The sequence below is a fragment of the Pagrus pagrus genome (genome assembly GCF_965226575.1).
Source record: "Pagrus pagrus genome assembly, chromosome: 19".
Lineage (NCBI taxonomy): Eukaryota > Metazoa > Chordata > Actinopteri > Spariformes > Sparidae > Pagrus > Pagrus pagrus.
In genome coordinates, this window is record NC_140203.1 from 28,674,422 (window position 1) to 28,690,709 (window position 16,288).

Here is a 16,288-nt window from a genome sequence, read left to right on the forward strand (position 1 = left end):
GCTGAAAATGTGTCACCTGAGCGATGAGTCTTCTAACCACCCACACCCAGTAAAATATTTAAACCAGACACTTCAAATACAAATATAATCACGGACCGAGCATATTTAAAGATTATCTACCAAATCATGAGGTCATCAATATTATGCTTCAGCTTTTTATTTTTCAACAGTACAGCATGGAGGTGAAAGTAATATGGCTGGGGAATTAATTATTTAACAACAATAGGACAAACTATTATAGTATAAGAGCCGAAAAAGGTTTCTTTTCTTGTTTGTTACTGTAGTTATATAAATGTAATTTCTCATGCTGCCACATTTTCACTGTGCCAAAAAAAACGTCTGCTCTTGGATTTCCGCACGCACCTGACGGTGTGGTCTAACAGTAATCTAACAGCATGAAAAATTACATTTATATAACTACAATAACAAACAGCTCTTACACTATAATAGTTTGTCCTGGTTCGACTGAAGACAGTGAGAGTGCTGCACACACAGTTTTTTTCCTTCCTGTTAAATCATTAATTCCCCGGCCATATTACTTTCACTTTCATGCAGTACTGGCGAAAAACAAAAAGCTGGAGCACAATATTGATGACGTCATGATATGGTAGCCTAATTGTCATTAAATATGCTCTGTGTGGGAATCGCACTCTCTCACACAAGTCAAATACTGTAGCCTATGACACAGTAAGAACAGCTGATTTCACGCTGAAGTAATGCTTCAGCTTCCATCATCACTGCTACGCCTGGTGGATAGATAAACCATTGCGACTGGTTTCCACGCATGGCGCTTAGGGGCATTATGATTCGGCCATGCATTAACTACATCATTGCGGGGGACCTCATTCCAGTCACGGACTCTTCCAGGTCCGAGCACGATCCCGTCAAGGAGGTAAGGGAAGTTTTAAGAGGCCTCATCTATAAATCATGAAATTTCATTAAGCAGTGCAGAGATGCCTCATAAAGAAAGGGAATTTAAACAAAAAGAAGCTGGAGCCAACAAATGTTTTACATTTTTGTTTGAAAAATGACTTAAGCAAAACATCTGTTATCAAAGTAGTGGTCAATTAATTTTCTTTTGATCGACTGGTCAATTAATCATTTCCTCTCCAGGTCCATGTGCCTGTTTTAACTTTGAGCACCTGTTCCTCTGAAGGTCTCTGCACGGCCCTGATTTTGGGTACTAAATTACAACACTTTTGTAAAGTTCAGCTGAGGTTACTGTCACACCCTCCACTTCTAGGGCTAGATAGTGGCAGCCTCTCTTTTCTTTTCTTTTTTCTCCCTCTCTCCTCTCCCTCTCTCTCTAGCAGGCGGAGGCGTGATGCGGCTTCAGGGCGGACAGGTGCAGCCACTCTCTAATCAGTGGATTGATCCGTGCGGCGGGGAGAGGAGCGCTCTCATTCATTCACCCGCTGCCATAAAGACCAGACGCTTTCCACAACCCGACGCTGGACCGTAACCCGAAAATCATTTGCTCTCTCCGCCTGCGCTCTCGGACCGCCGGCTCTCTAATGCTGCCTTCATGTGCTATGGTATTTATGGTAAATACCAAAAGACGACGTGAAAAGTGCACATGAACACCCTCTCATGTGGTATTTTCCACTGGGCAACTCGTAGAATTTTTTGATGCCCGAGTTGCCGAGATGAGATAACCTGTCACCTTTTCAACATGGCGGCGAGCAACGAAAGATTTGTGAATGGTAAGCAATGTACACTACTAAACGTGTTTTGCTATTGTTAGTGGATAGTTTTTGGAGCCTATAAAGTGTTGCTCCATTGACAATTGTAATATGATGCGTTAACACTCGTTGTCAGTTTTTAAAATACCGTTATGGTTTGGTTTTACCTCCCCAGAGCAGATGCTAGCAGATGTCAATAGGAGCTTATTTTCTCTGTACAACAACAAAAGCACATGAACACAACGCACTGGTAAACACCAGATCACAAGTGGAAAATACCATCTGTACCATAGCACATGAAGGCAGCATAAGTTCCCAGCAAACATTTTCTCGACCTGCGTCTAGATGAAGACGTCCAGTCAACGTCGCGTCACGTCGTGACTTTAATTCGACTGTTTTTCAACATCATAAAATAATCTCATGGCAAATATGACCTAATTAAATATGCATTTTAGAGCGGTTTAACTGAATAAACACTGCCAGAAAACGCTTTCTCAACCTGCGTCTAGATGAAGACGTCCAATCGACGTCGCGTCACGACGTGACTTTAATTCGACTTTTTTTCGACATGTGAACATTAGGGGGAATACGATCTCAAAGAAAACATATTTAACTGAAAAAACACTGTCAAGAATGATTTCCTCTATCTACTGCTGTGTCGAGATGCAGATATCCAATCATGTCGGGACGTCTGATTAACGTCGGGCAGGCAGGTTGATGTGACGTCTATCTGAGGGGCTGAAATGACCAACGTCATTTAGACGTTGTTTCAACGACCTATCAACGCACGAATGTTAAAAACTATTCGAAATAATGGAAATATGTTCGTGAATTTAAGAAAATAATGTAGTATCATATTGGCAATGTGGGCTGAAATGTTTGTGATTCTAGCATCCATCTAGGAACTATTTTTCCTCGCGTAGTTAGCGCACCTAGTGGTTTCCTACGCATGCGCAAGAAGAACTTTGCAGTGTCAGTTGACGGGGAGGAGACACAGACACTTGTGAAAGGTGAGTTACTAAAAGTACTGTAATTTAAAATGAAACCGTGTTTGGTAAGACATTATACGTTTATCAGTTGCATGTTAGAGTTTTGATTTTGTTGCTGCATCGTGTATTGTTACAGATAGCTGTTTTTTTTGCTTTTATTCGTAACCGAGCGGCGGCTAGCAGCCGAGTTAGCTGCCGTGTGAAACTAGCCCTGAGTTAGCTCACAGGCTACGTGAGGTGCTCGATGCTAAACCGAGCCGAACATCTGTGCAACTATCGGTTTAGCATCGTTACAGAACCAAAACACTTTAAGGGGCAGTCCAGACGGGCGAAAACGTTATTTTTTCTCCGTCTTCCTCGGCATTGTTTCAAGAATATTTGCATCTAGACGGATCAACCGAAAACGTTGTAGTTCATATGCCAGGCCTATAGGTGTCGCTTGACATACACCAAAAACGGGACGGACCATACGGTCCATACCAGCTCCCGAAAACTATCTGGTCCACGGACATTGATATGTGGCCAGAAATCGTCTTATAACCGGGGTCTAACCGTTGACACATGCTGATAGTTGTCTGGTGTCGCTACACGACCGCAACGGCAGAGGGCGCCAGCTTATTGTAGAGACGTGACTGACAGTGTGGCTGGTTATCTGTCAATCACAGCGTAGGTGTAGAATGGTCATACTTGGTGCCATCTTCTTCAAATTTGAAACAAGTGTTCACTGATAGTGTGGCTACAGCCCCATAATGCCATTGACATGCTCAGATGAAGCCACAAGCAGTTATTCATCCTTACAGTTTTTTTTTATTTTAGGCGTACTAAAATTTTTACATTTTTATTGACTTCAGAGGTTAATCAATGTCACTATCTCTCTACATATAAAAGTAATCTATTTGTGTGTCTCTGTCCCTCGCATAGGCCTGTTTTGATAACTATTTGTCCAATTTACCTCACTTCACAGGTTTATTGTGAGACGCACACCAGGTGAGATACACACACACACACACACTTGAATGGGGGGGCTTGAATGAATATGAATATTTGGATACAGCCTCAGAGCCGTCCGCCACTGTTTTATGCTGTTGTGATGATGCTTGGACAGAGGTGCTAATGCATAACAGCAGCAACAGTGAGGAATATCTTCAAATTCATTCCTTTAGAGTAAATGTATTCCGAAACTGTAGCACATGTTTGAAATGAAATGGAATTGTCCTTTAAAAGAGAACCTCTAATGTGCTATTGTGCTCCCTGTGTGTACAGCCAGGCACCTGCATGAAAGAGAAGTTATGCTTAGTGTTGCATCTCTGTGTTGTGCCTTTTAAAGCCACAAAGATGTTCCATGTCATCAAGTGTAAGAAACTAAGATTGATATAATTGAAATTACTGAATGGGCTTCATGTGCATGTGGCTATCCTGGGCTAAGCTGGGCTACCATAGCACAGACTGTTAATGCCTACTGGCTTAATTAGGAACCATCAGATTCAGGCTACTGAGTGGCTCTAAGAAGTGGTTCTTTCATTACTCTTTCAACTCCCAAAACAATTTGTTCTTGCCAAGTGCATTTAACATCTGAATAGGCGCTCTGTAAAAATGTTTATTTTTTTCTTATGCCCTCTCTCCAGCTGCTGTGAAGAGATGGAGTCCAAAGGCCACAGATGCAGAAATAGAGAGTGTGATTCAGAACCAACTTAAACATGCCCCACCAAGAAGCGGGGGCAAGGGGCAGACCCCCAAAGGACTGCAATAAAAAGAAAGTCAATAAAACATTTGTTCCCATAAACATGTTCGTTTTTTATTCAATTATTCAATATATAGATAACTCGTTACATATATCTGGTCCTGAATGCTGTCTTTTTTTTCTTTCTTTTTTTTTTTTTACCTGAGATTTGTCCATGTACTACTTGTATTTTACAGTATGGGTGAACATTATTTGAGTATTTTTAACTTTATAACAGTGGAGTTTATTTACTATGAAAGTTTTAACCAGGTTCACCATTCCTGTGATATTTTAAGTTGGCAAATGTGAAATTTGCTGGTGTTGTCTATTGGACTTTTTGACCTCTTTGCATTTTAAGGATTTTTTTGCTGAAATTGATAAGTTAATTTAAATAGTTGCAGATTAGAGCATTGAGAATTGCACATGTAGACTATAGGCTACAGCACAAGAGCTGTGCTTGTAATAGAATGTATGGATGTGGTAATGCCAGTTATGTAGGCACTAGTTGAAACTCGATTTAGGTAAACATATTTTTAAATGCAATACATTACATGTGTATTTTGACAAAGGTTGATATGCCGTTGAAACGACGTGAATTGATGCCGTCTAAGAGCCGTCGAAATGACGTCGGTCATGAAATCGACGTCAGAAAAACTTTCATTTCAGCACCTCTGGTAGACGTCGAATCGACCTGCCTGACCGACGTTGATTAGACGTCAAAAAGACGCCACGTAGAGACGTTGAAAAGTCGTCTATATGACGTAATAATTGAAGTAGCCTGCTCTGTGAGCCGTTTTTATGTCGTCGAAACGACGTGAATTGATGCCGTCAAAATGACCGACAGAAAAACTTTCATTTCAGCACCTCTGCTAGACGTCGAATCGACCTTCCTGACCGACGTTGATTAGACGTCAGACGTCACGTAGAGACGTTGAAAAGTCGTCTATACGACGTAATAATGACATTGATTGAAGTAGCCTGCTCTGTGAGCTGTTGATATGTCGTTGAAACGACGTGAATTGATGCGGTCTAAGAGCCGTCGAAATGTGGTCGGTCATAAGACCGACGTCAGAATAACTTTCATTTCAGCACCTCTGCTAGACGTCGAATCGACCTGCCTGACCGACGTTGATTAGACGTCAAATAGACGTCAAAATGTTTGCTGGGTGATATACAGTATAAGCAATATAACTTTAGCACTGTTGTGTCACTGTTTGTCTTTCAAGCTATTGGCGCTAGCTTTAGTAGTAACACTGTTACACCATAGTATCATCATTTGGTTGGAGTAGCTAAACTAGCAGACATAAGTTAGTAAACACAAGCCTGCAGACCTTTTACATTGGTTGCACTATTCTTATTTGTTTAGGTGTACCAGCACATAATTTAGGTATACCAAATACTAGCTTTTAACTATGGCTGTACAATATGTTGAAAAATTATATTGCAATTATTTTGACAGATATTGAGATTGCAATATGATTCATGTTTAGTGAGAATGATAATTTTGCATCACAATTTTCCCTTTCTCTGTAAAAAAACTTTTACGCGCACCGATGTAATCAATGAAAATGTTTAGTTGCTCTTTACAGATGTTTGGGCGCATGTACAACCAAAAAAGTAGCATCTTGGAGCCCTGTGACAAAACCTGAATTTATATTGTTTAATCTACAATATATCTAAATAAAAAATGTGAAGACAGTGCGATATTGTTATTTCTTTAACTTGTTATACAAATTTAGGAATGTTCACATACTGTTATGTGATAGTAGCACATTATAATTCTAATGACTGCTGCTTTTCTGAGAAATCCACAGTGAGCATCTATGGAATTCAGTGCCTTAAAAGCAAGCTTAAATACTACAAACTGCTGTATATTGCAGGGAACATTTAAAAGTTGTTCTTGCCGTTCTCCTGTGTATCCAGGGCTGCAGAGACACTGTCCAGTGGTGGACACACAAAGGCCGTTGTTGTGACACTGACATTCCTGGGAACAATTTTGGCCAAATCTCCCCTCTGGACATGGCTGGCCACACACTGTACCCTGAACACAGCAATGACAAAGGGAACATACATACAGTATCTTAAGTGTTGATGATGTAAGCTTTTATACCTCAAACTTTTCAATACAAGCCTTTATGTGTTCTTAACAGGCTGGCCACACTGGATGCTTGTGTAGTGTGTGGCTGCTAAGTTGTTGAGCTGGTGTTGCTCACTGGTGTTGCTAACGGGCATGTGTGTGTCCACATACCATAGGCAGCATTGCTGCTGCAGCGCCACTCCTGTCTGCCCTATCTGTTAACATGGAGTTTGCCTTTGATAATAAACGTGATGACACGATTTTTCTTTATCCCCGTTGAAAGAGCGAGAAAGCGAGGGGGGAAAGAAGGAAAATTGCCCATCTCTTGTGTATATTCTCTTCTTGTCTGTGACATATTCTACAGATACAGACATTATAACTGCATTTAAACGCTGGTATGATGTTGATATGACTGTCTACAGCTCGATTTTAGCCTCACTTAACATGTGAGTGAGAAGCATGAGTCACGAAACCAGTGTGGCTGCTCTAACCTGTTAATATGGACCAAAAAGCAAGACATACCATGTACACACACTGCTCACACATCCAGTGACGCCAACCTGTTAGCTTGCTAATGTCAGAAAAAAAAAAGACTGCACCTACTACTTCACCTTTATCCAATGATGACTCAAGTTGTTCTACAAAAAAGCAATTGGCAGTCTCTGTGGAATAATTTGGACGGAAGCCGAACTGTAAGGGGTGTAGATAATCATGGACACAACTCCCTTTGTTCTGTTATGTAAAACGAAATTCTGCTTCTTGGCAATAATTCACAGAGGTCCTGTCAAACTATGACCTCAAGATACTGAGTTTAGAAGACTTTGATATGCTTTTCTCTTGTTTGTCTAACAGTCTTTTCAGAAATTGCTGAATCTCATGAGCCTTTCAACTCCTTCAAAAATGTACAGTAGCTGCTCACCCCACTGGTCACTTATCTTGACTTTTTTTCCCTCTTCTTCAGCTCATACTGTGTAAAGTCTAGATATATATATGGCGTGTGTGAAGATTCTGTCACTACTTTGAGGATTGAGTTGTGTGCCTGTTTTCCAGGTTGTGTACACCAATATTTAAATGATGTACACAACCTGGAAAACAGGCACACAACTCAATCCTCAGTTTGCATCCCCAAAGATGCTTCATCCATGTCCAGTCTACTGCAAAATTCTGTGAGGCCCTTGGTACCTCTGACTTCCCCCGTAGTATATATTACCTGTTTATTCATTTAAGGGGAATTTCTCTTAAATGATCATTGGGAGTATGAATGACAATAAACAATTCTTCTAAAGAGTTCAAACAAGCAGCTGGGGGGGTGTACCATCCATCCTGCAGGACAGGAGCACTTTCCAGACACATGGTGACACACTCCTCCATTCTGACACGGACATCTCTCCTCACACTGCTGCCCATGTTTACCTGGAGGACATAGGTCTTCACAGCTAGAAAAAAAAAGGATTTTGTTAATATTTTCCACTTTTTAAGGTCACATATGATAGTTCACTTTATATAACAATCATAAAACAAAAAAAAAGTGTATTCCTTAAACATGAGTACCATGTCACTTTTATTTTCGTTTCACAATAACAATATTGTTTCATAGTAATTTCATTTAGGGCTTAATCATTCACATCTTGAAATACAGAAATCCTATATATCAGAATATCCTAACAGTTACCTATGTGGATGGGAAGAGGAAAAGCAATGTGTCCCTCAATCCAGGAATAATCATAATGCTAGGGCCTAACATTAGTCTGTACATATGTTACTTAGAGTATGCTCACGTCCCACTAAAAGTTTTGTCACAGGAATGATGCAGATTCTTGAACATACTCTCCTTCAACTTACAAAGCTCCAGTGTATCCTGGTGAACACTTGCATTCTCCGGTTACATAATGACAGGTGGCTCCATTCTGGCACTGGCATTTCTGCTGGCATCCGTTACCATAGGTGCCCACTTCACACTGGGCCTCACAGCGCCAGCCTCTGTATCCAGGAGTGCACATGCAGGCACCAGTGATTGGGTTACACAGTGCTCTGTTCTTGCACTGACACCTGTTGCTGCAGTGGGAACCCCAGTGGTTACTATCACAAGCTAAGGGGAAGACGAAGGAGACAAACCTAGATTTTAGTTTTTGCAACACTGCAGAGGTCACAGGTTATCACTTGTCATTTCGATTGGCTGCTATGTCTCATTTTGTCAAGAGACTTCTGGTGGAGCAAGCACCCGAGATGGCCACGTAGGTGAATCTGCTGCCGCCCTGTTCACCTACCCCCCTCCTATATCAGTAATGTAAATATTCTAAATATAAGAAATAGGTGCATAACGGTCTTAAAATACGACCAAGAATGCAGGCAGTCCAGAAAACCCTTGAGGGTTTCAAAACCCTGCACAGCCACCCAAAGACATGGCAGAAAAAATGGCGGTGGCGCCTCAAACATCAGGATTACAGGCAGACACTACAGCAAAACTAGCCAACATCAAGTCCAAATTAGCAATTGGTGTTCTTGAAGAGGTACTGGGATTGACTGACATTTGGAGACTTCTACATGATTAGATGTCAGGAGAACAAACGCCAATTTACCATAAATAATCATATCATTGAACATAGCATGAGTTATACCTACCTTGGTATAACCATTACAGCATCAGGGAGTTTCAACATGGCAGTGAATGCACTAAAAGAAAAAGCTCAAAGAGCCCTACATGCAATTAAGAGAACATTTTATAATTCCACATTCCAGTCAAAATCTGTCTTAAAATACTTGATAGTGTCATCCAGCCCATTGCGCTGTACTGTAGTGAAGTATGGGGTCCACTCAGTCATCAGAGCTATACCTGAAATCCAGCCTCCAAGACACCCTCCACTCCAAAGCCCTCCAAACTCAAGAGCTGAGCCCAGAAAACAGTCCCCTATGTTAGTTGGTACTGAGGCTAACTGCCCCCTCTCAGACACAGTCTGACCAGCCTCACAACAACACTGCTCTCCAAACACCAATCAGAGTAAAGCAAATTATAACACAATGTAAAGAAAACTATCTGGAACATTGGAAAGAAGAGACTAAAAGCCAAAGTAGATTAGAATGTTATCTAGCCCTAAAAAGAGATTATGAATTAGCAGAATATCCCTCTACTGTCAGAGATAGGAAGCAGAGACAGATCCTCACCAAGTACAGACTCAGTGACCACAAACTGACAATTGAAACAGGAAGACACAAAAAATCATGGCAACCAAAAGAAAACAGAACATGTGGTCACTGCTCGACAGGTGAGGTTGAGACAGAGATGCACTTTCTCCTACAATGTAAAACATTCAACAAAATGAGGAACATTTATTTTAATAAATTCAATTCGGTAATCTCAGAGTTCAAAGAGCTGAACGACACATCAAAATTAAAAATACTCCTGGGAGAAGGAGATAGGGCATGCCTTGCTGCCCAATATGTGTCAACATGCCACAACCTGAGGGACAGTGAATGACACACACACACGCAGGCACACACACACACACCCACACACACACACACACTGTATATACTGTATATATAATTAAAATAAATCAATCTTGGTTTTGTGTTGTTATTTGTTATGTTATGTCCGAGTGTTTGGACAGATGCTTTGGCAACATTGTTGTTAAACTTTCATGCCAATAAAGCCCCTTTGAATTTGAATTTGAACTTGAATTTTACATCCTCAAGAAAGAGAATATACATTTCAGTCAAACACACACACGTCATAGTCCAGAATACATCATTTTTTTAATATCGAAAAATTTAGTGGGCATGACTGTGAGTACATCAATTGGTAATATTTTAATGTCAGATCACACAACAGTGGAACTGGTGTTCAGCTTTGGTTCTGGATCTAGAGACCCCAGTAGCCATTGGAGACTTAATACCTCTCTGCTTCACAATGAAAAATCCTGTTATTTTATTAAAAAAGAAATTCTAGAATATTGGAAACTAAAGGAAGGTTCGATTTCTAATCCAGGTGTCAAGTGGGATACATTCAGCCTGTTTGAGGGACCTATTTAATACAATATTCTTGTTATTTGTAAAAAACAGTCTATTAGTCGCTTACTTGAATTAGAGAAAGAAATTAAAGACCTCGAAACAACACATGCATCCCGACCAAACCCAAAGATTCTTTCACACTTTAGTAAACTTAAGCTTCAATTGAATTCTGTCTTGCTAAAGAAAGCAGAATTTGCATTATTCCTGTGTAGACAGAGGTACTAGGAGCAAGAGGAAATGGTAGGGAGGCTTCCGGCCCAGAGAGAAAAACAACAATATAATCAGACTTTAATATCATCTGTGGAGAATGAGAAAGAGATCTTAGTGTAAGACACTAAGGACAGTAATCAAGCATTTAGAATATTTTACCAAAAATGATATACATTGCAAGGCACCGAAAACCAGGAGGATATTGATATTTTTTGGTTCAGGCAAATCTGCCTTCCCTGTCAAATGAAATACAAAAACAAATTGGGGGAGATATTACAATAGAAGAGGTCCAACAAGCTATAAAAAGACGAAATTCTGTAAAGTATAGAGGGAGCGATGGCTTTCCAACAGACTTTTATAAAGAGTTCTCAGACATCTTAGCACCAAGACTACTTAAAGTGTTTCAGGGGGCACTTAAAAGAGGCAGCAGACTCAATGGTGCAGATTGACCGTTGCCATAGGCTGCAGAATTGTGCTAAGGCACTGGAAAACAGTCATCCCTTTTAAGGAATGGTGGAAGGAAATGACCAAACATAGTCAACTATGAACAATTCATTTTCAAATTTAACAACAGGCAGGAAGTATTTTGGAATATATGGGGCCCCTACATGAATATTTTATTGAATAGTTAATGAGGGAGGAATTGACAAGTAGGGAAGAGTTTTGTCTCCTGTAAATAAGAGGTTACTATCAAGATTGGTTAAAAATAGTTTATACCTTGTGTCAAACTGGACGATGCTGTGTGCATAGCAAGGTGTCATTAGTACATTGGGATGGTAATACTTATTTAGATGGGACTAGTAACAAACGAATGTGATGTTTGTCCTTGTATGTCATTAAGGTTTGATACAAGAATTTAAATATAAATTGGCCCTGTTTGTCACTTTAAGATGATACAGGAGTGATGATTATATTTTCCATTCATCCTACTGTCAAGATGGTGTAGAGGGACAGCACAGTGTTTGTTGAAACATCTGCTTACCCTGTGTTTGTGTCGTGTTTTGTTTTGTTTGTATGTTTTATTTTCTTGCATTTTTTTTCTTTCACTTGTTTTGCTGTATTGCTATTGTTCCTGTTTATATGTCTAAAAGCAGTAAAAAGTGAATTGCAAAAAAAGAACACATAAGGATAGCACCCTTTCAGCAATGACTGAGGGAGATTGCAAGAAAACTTCACAGTGTCTGCCAGATCTTTCATTATGGGGCTCTATATCACGGAGGTCCATAAATGTTCAGGGGAAAAGTTTTTCTAGACTTTTCACTAGAAAAATACAGAAATTGAAGGTTCTGACAATGACTTTATAAACTATATATTTATGTGGCCTGCAAGAGCTTGCAAATAATTTAATTTGAGCAATGCAATTTTATGCTGCGCTACTCGAATGTAACCATAAACTTTGTGTCATTCTGAATGTGCTCAAGTGATAAACAGGCCCTTTTATTCCTGCTTCACTCTGGCCTGATAAAAAGTGCATACTTCTTTTTCCTCAGGCAGTCTGGTCCTGTGTGACAAACAGTGTTGAGGACCGAGGCAAGAGGGGTGGGGGGAAAAGAGGACGAGGAGATTAGAGATACTAAAATGCATATCTGAAATCCCCACAGCTTGGGGCTCCTCGTTTTGCTTGTTGGAGAACAGACTGTTCTCTTTCATCAATTCAGCTAATTCAAGATAGCCATGAACAAAAAAGACTTCACTGTACCAGGGTTTGGTCACAAGGCTATATTAATTGCAGTGTCAGGCAGGATCCCTGTTTTTATTCTACAACATGTTCATCCTAGAAAGAGTTCATGAAAGAGTTCATCAGAGTTAATGTGTAATTATCAACTGCAGTGAACAAATTTAGATACTGGCGCATGTACATCTATCTTCATTTGTATTCAACACACAGTTATACACAAGTTATAAAAATGTCAGAAAACAAACAAACAAAAAAAACTTCTTCACGCCTAACACCAAGACAGATTTCAGGAGAAAACGTTTAGACAAAGCCTTGAGTAGGTAACTTGAGCGGCCAGTTGTTGAGTGTTGGCTTAGCTCTGACTGACTATACTGGGGAGGGATTGGGAGCGGATGTTTTTCATCTATTTAGTGGTGCACACATGGGAACAGAAAACCTCTTTCACACAGGATTACCAGGGAGAAAAAACATGTGTAGCATTCCTCCAGCTTTCCTTGCTGATCAGGAATGCATGTCCTCCTCCAGAGTGGTATTGAATAAAACTATCTCACCCTGAGGCAGTATCTGCACACAGCAACATTGGGTTTTAAGATATGTATAGCATATACAGAAAAACAGTACACCTGACATGCTATTTTTACTGAATGATAGACAAATAGTACTTCTATCTACATATCTACATATTAACAACAGTTTTTTACTTGGTGAATTTGGGAAGTGGTGGTCTAGAGGTTATCAAACTTGTGATCAGTTGATTGCCAGTTCCAATCCCAGGACTAACCAGAAAAATGTGGGTGGGGAAAGTGAAAGGCAGTGTTTCCCCCTCCCTCATTACCAGCACGGAGGTGAATGTGTAACTGTGTGAATGTGATCAGGAAGTTTCCTGGAAAAGGGCTCTCAGTGAACCAACCCTGAATAAATAAATAAGGGGGAAAAATATGTTCATGTATTTACTCATCTGAATACAATAGGCCATTCCCAATATGCGTCCTTGTCTTTTCTTGTGTCCTTATGAAACCATTTCTTTTGTAGCCCAAGTGCTGTCCCAATACACCAGTTTGCATCTCTTCAAGAACAGTCAAAATTCCCAGAAGTGTTCTTCACACGCCAATTTTTATGGATTCATTGGTTGGTAACACTGGGTACATCCCATTTCCCCTAAATTGCATCCATGTTTCCCTCACTTGCGTCTTTTACTTGCTAACTACTCCTAATCACTCCCACCAAGGACTTGCTGAGAGACGTGAGGAAACCATGGGAGGAGAGAGGACAAAAGAAATAGGCTCGTTTCAGATGAAGTGCGCCTTGATTGGATAGCGGACGAGACCAGGCGGCAGCAGCAGGGGGCAGAACCAAAGAGCTGCAATAGTTGAAATGTATTATTAGTTATAAACTGTTTACTGTGTTTGTTCATGAATATTTCGCCTAGATGTATTTAGTATTATGTAATGTAACCCTAATGTAATGTTCAAAATATATAACAAACAGTATGAAAGCAGCCTGTTTTTTTTTCTAGACATTAATTACATTATTGGTGTACATTTGTTATCACATTAACTGATTTTACCTTATATGATTGTATGTGATAAATAAACTTAATACATTTTTGAGCTCTGACAATGGCCTCATATTACGTAATACCAGCAGGAACACGTCTTCTCAAACTGTTAACAGCATTCTGTATGCTCGTGAGTTTGCAAGATCATTCTTCCAAGAATGGCTAGCAAGAACATTCTCCCCAAGAACACAAGTCTGTTCTTTGCATTCTTGAGTTTGAGAAAGGCCTAATGTATTTTTAGGGGGCATAATTAAGAATAGCCATAATAGTAACAGGACACATTCTCTGGTGTCTTTTTCTTTTTTCCAACTTTCATGATTGTTAGTTTTTGAAACCATGACAAAGTATTCTACTGTAGGTCTACTGATTAAAACACAAAAAAGAGGATCTGTGTTAGATATACTGTACAGTACATGTTATTGTTGTTGTAGCAGTATTGTAGCTGAACTTTCAGAGACCAACAGTAGGCATCTTGTGTTATCATGTGTACTAAATCACAAGCTCCAGTCCCCCGGGTTATTCCCTACCACATAATTTTTCCTTCTATATTCCTGCTTCCCCTTGAACACAACCTTCCCACATGTCCTTGGCTCTCAGGCATGTTGTTAAGGCCCACTGACCTGTAAAACAATGAATGCATCAGTCTTTTGTGGCTCTTTAGGATATTAAATAAATGTTACTGAAGCGAACAGTGAATGAAAGGTGGTTAAATGCTAACCCTATATAATTTCATTTGCTGCTTATCAAGAAACACACTACTTTCCATGAGCACTGTCATGTGACTGCTTGTACAGTATCTTCTATAGAGGAAAAACTTGCCAAGTTGGCACTCACACCTTGTAAATACATATTATTTTGGAACAGGCCAGATTTTCAAGAAAACCATAAAACACTGAATTTCACCACTTGGAAGGACAACGGCATCACACAGCTCCGATATATAATTCATACTCTGCTTTCTTTCCCTTTTAAGAACTGACTCATATACAATTTTACCAAAAATCCTTTTTTAAATACCTACAACTGAAATCAGTCATAACACATAAGGTCAACCTCAAAAGACAATATTCAGTCACCCATATTAGCAGAAGAAACACTCAAGCTAAAATGATACAAACTCATCAACACTAACCAAACAATAGCCCTTCCTATTGCAAAACGGGAGAAATACACAGAACAAATGACTCCTGGACCAAAATTTGCACATTCAATCTCAAGACCAACAATAGTACAAGGTCAACCAGAGAACACACATCACACTTAAAAAAAAATAAAATGCATATAAATAATAAAAGTAATTGCTCACGCTGCTCCCCTACCACTACAGACGATTACATCCATGCAATCTGGCACTGCCCGCTGGTACAACATTTTTGGAGAGAAATCACTGAAAAACTGTCCCTCATATTGGGCTGCCAGATTCCACTTACCCCATCACTCTGCTTGTCAGGCGACCTATCATCAGTCAAACTCCACAGCATTAAAGTACTTATTGTGTTGCCAAGTAGATCATACTCAGGAAAGAAAAAACAGGAAATAACTAAATATCTTAGTATGGACAGAACTCTTTACAGCACACAGTACAATGGAAAAAGCGAATGCACCAATTAGCCACAAAAAAACACAGTTCGACTTATACAGCATTAAAACACAAAACAAAAACATGCTATAATCTGCTGGTGCAGAAAATTGTGTGTATTCCTACCACCTTTTCATGCCCCAATGGTGTGCCTGTGGTCAGTGCTTTAAGTGGGCCTTAATGGACCATTAGTGGTTAAACAAAATTTAGAACTTGAAAAAGAAAATTGAATTACATTTTTGCCACAATAAATCCTTCAAACCACCAGTGATCCTGTCATATAGAAAATCTATGCTCCTGTGCTGTAAGCAGCAGCCTATCAAATATGTGCATTGTTGATGATGAATGACTGCCTTTGCGCACAGCACTATTGTCAAAGACTAATGTCACTGGAAATTCAACAGCGACTGGACTGAGTGCATCTCCGTTGCAAAGGATTACAACCTGCGGAGGCACTTCAAAATAAAAAGATCGCCAGCAGAAAATCCAAACTCTAACAGCAAACTACGAGCGTAGCTGCGTTGTCGCCAGTTAATCTTGCTCTAGCCAGCAGAGAGCAACTGCAGCATAGCCTTAGTCTTTCAACCACTGGTTCTCAACCGTTGCTGGGCCAGCACCCCCTATCCATTATCCAGGTCACTTACCGCCCCCATCAAATAAAATGTAGGCTAATTGTCTTGCCTGAATGTTGATGATAAATCTGTTTATAATTATGATTATTACTCCTGCTTTTATGCATTTTTTTTTTTTTAAATCTATATTCATCATATTAATTAATTAATTTATT

The 16,288-nt window shown here is 39.8% G+C and overlaps 1 protein-coding gene across 1 annotated transcript in view; it reads right to left on the reverse strand.

Annotated features, from left to right (window-relative positions):
* The window catches only part of megf10 (multiple EGF-like-domains 10), a 225,562-nt gene that overhangs the window by 140,616 nt on the left and 68,658 nt on the right, over positions 1-16,288 (reverse strand). Inside the window, exons 6-8 of the mRNA XM_084383730.1 lie at positions 8,311-8,557; positions 7,784-7,904; positions 6,296-6,432 (exon numbers count right to left, since the gene is read on the reverse strand). Coding sequence (XP_084239856.1) covers positions 6,296-6,432; positions 7,784-7,904; positions 8,311-8,557 — 505 coding nt within the window. The remainder of the gene's footprint in view (positions 1-6,295; positions 6,433-7,783; positions 7,905-8,310; positions 8,558-16,288) is intronic.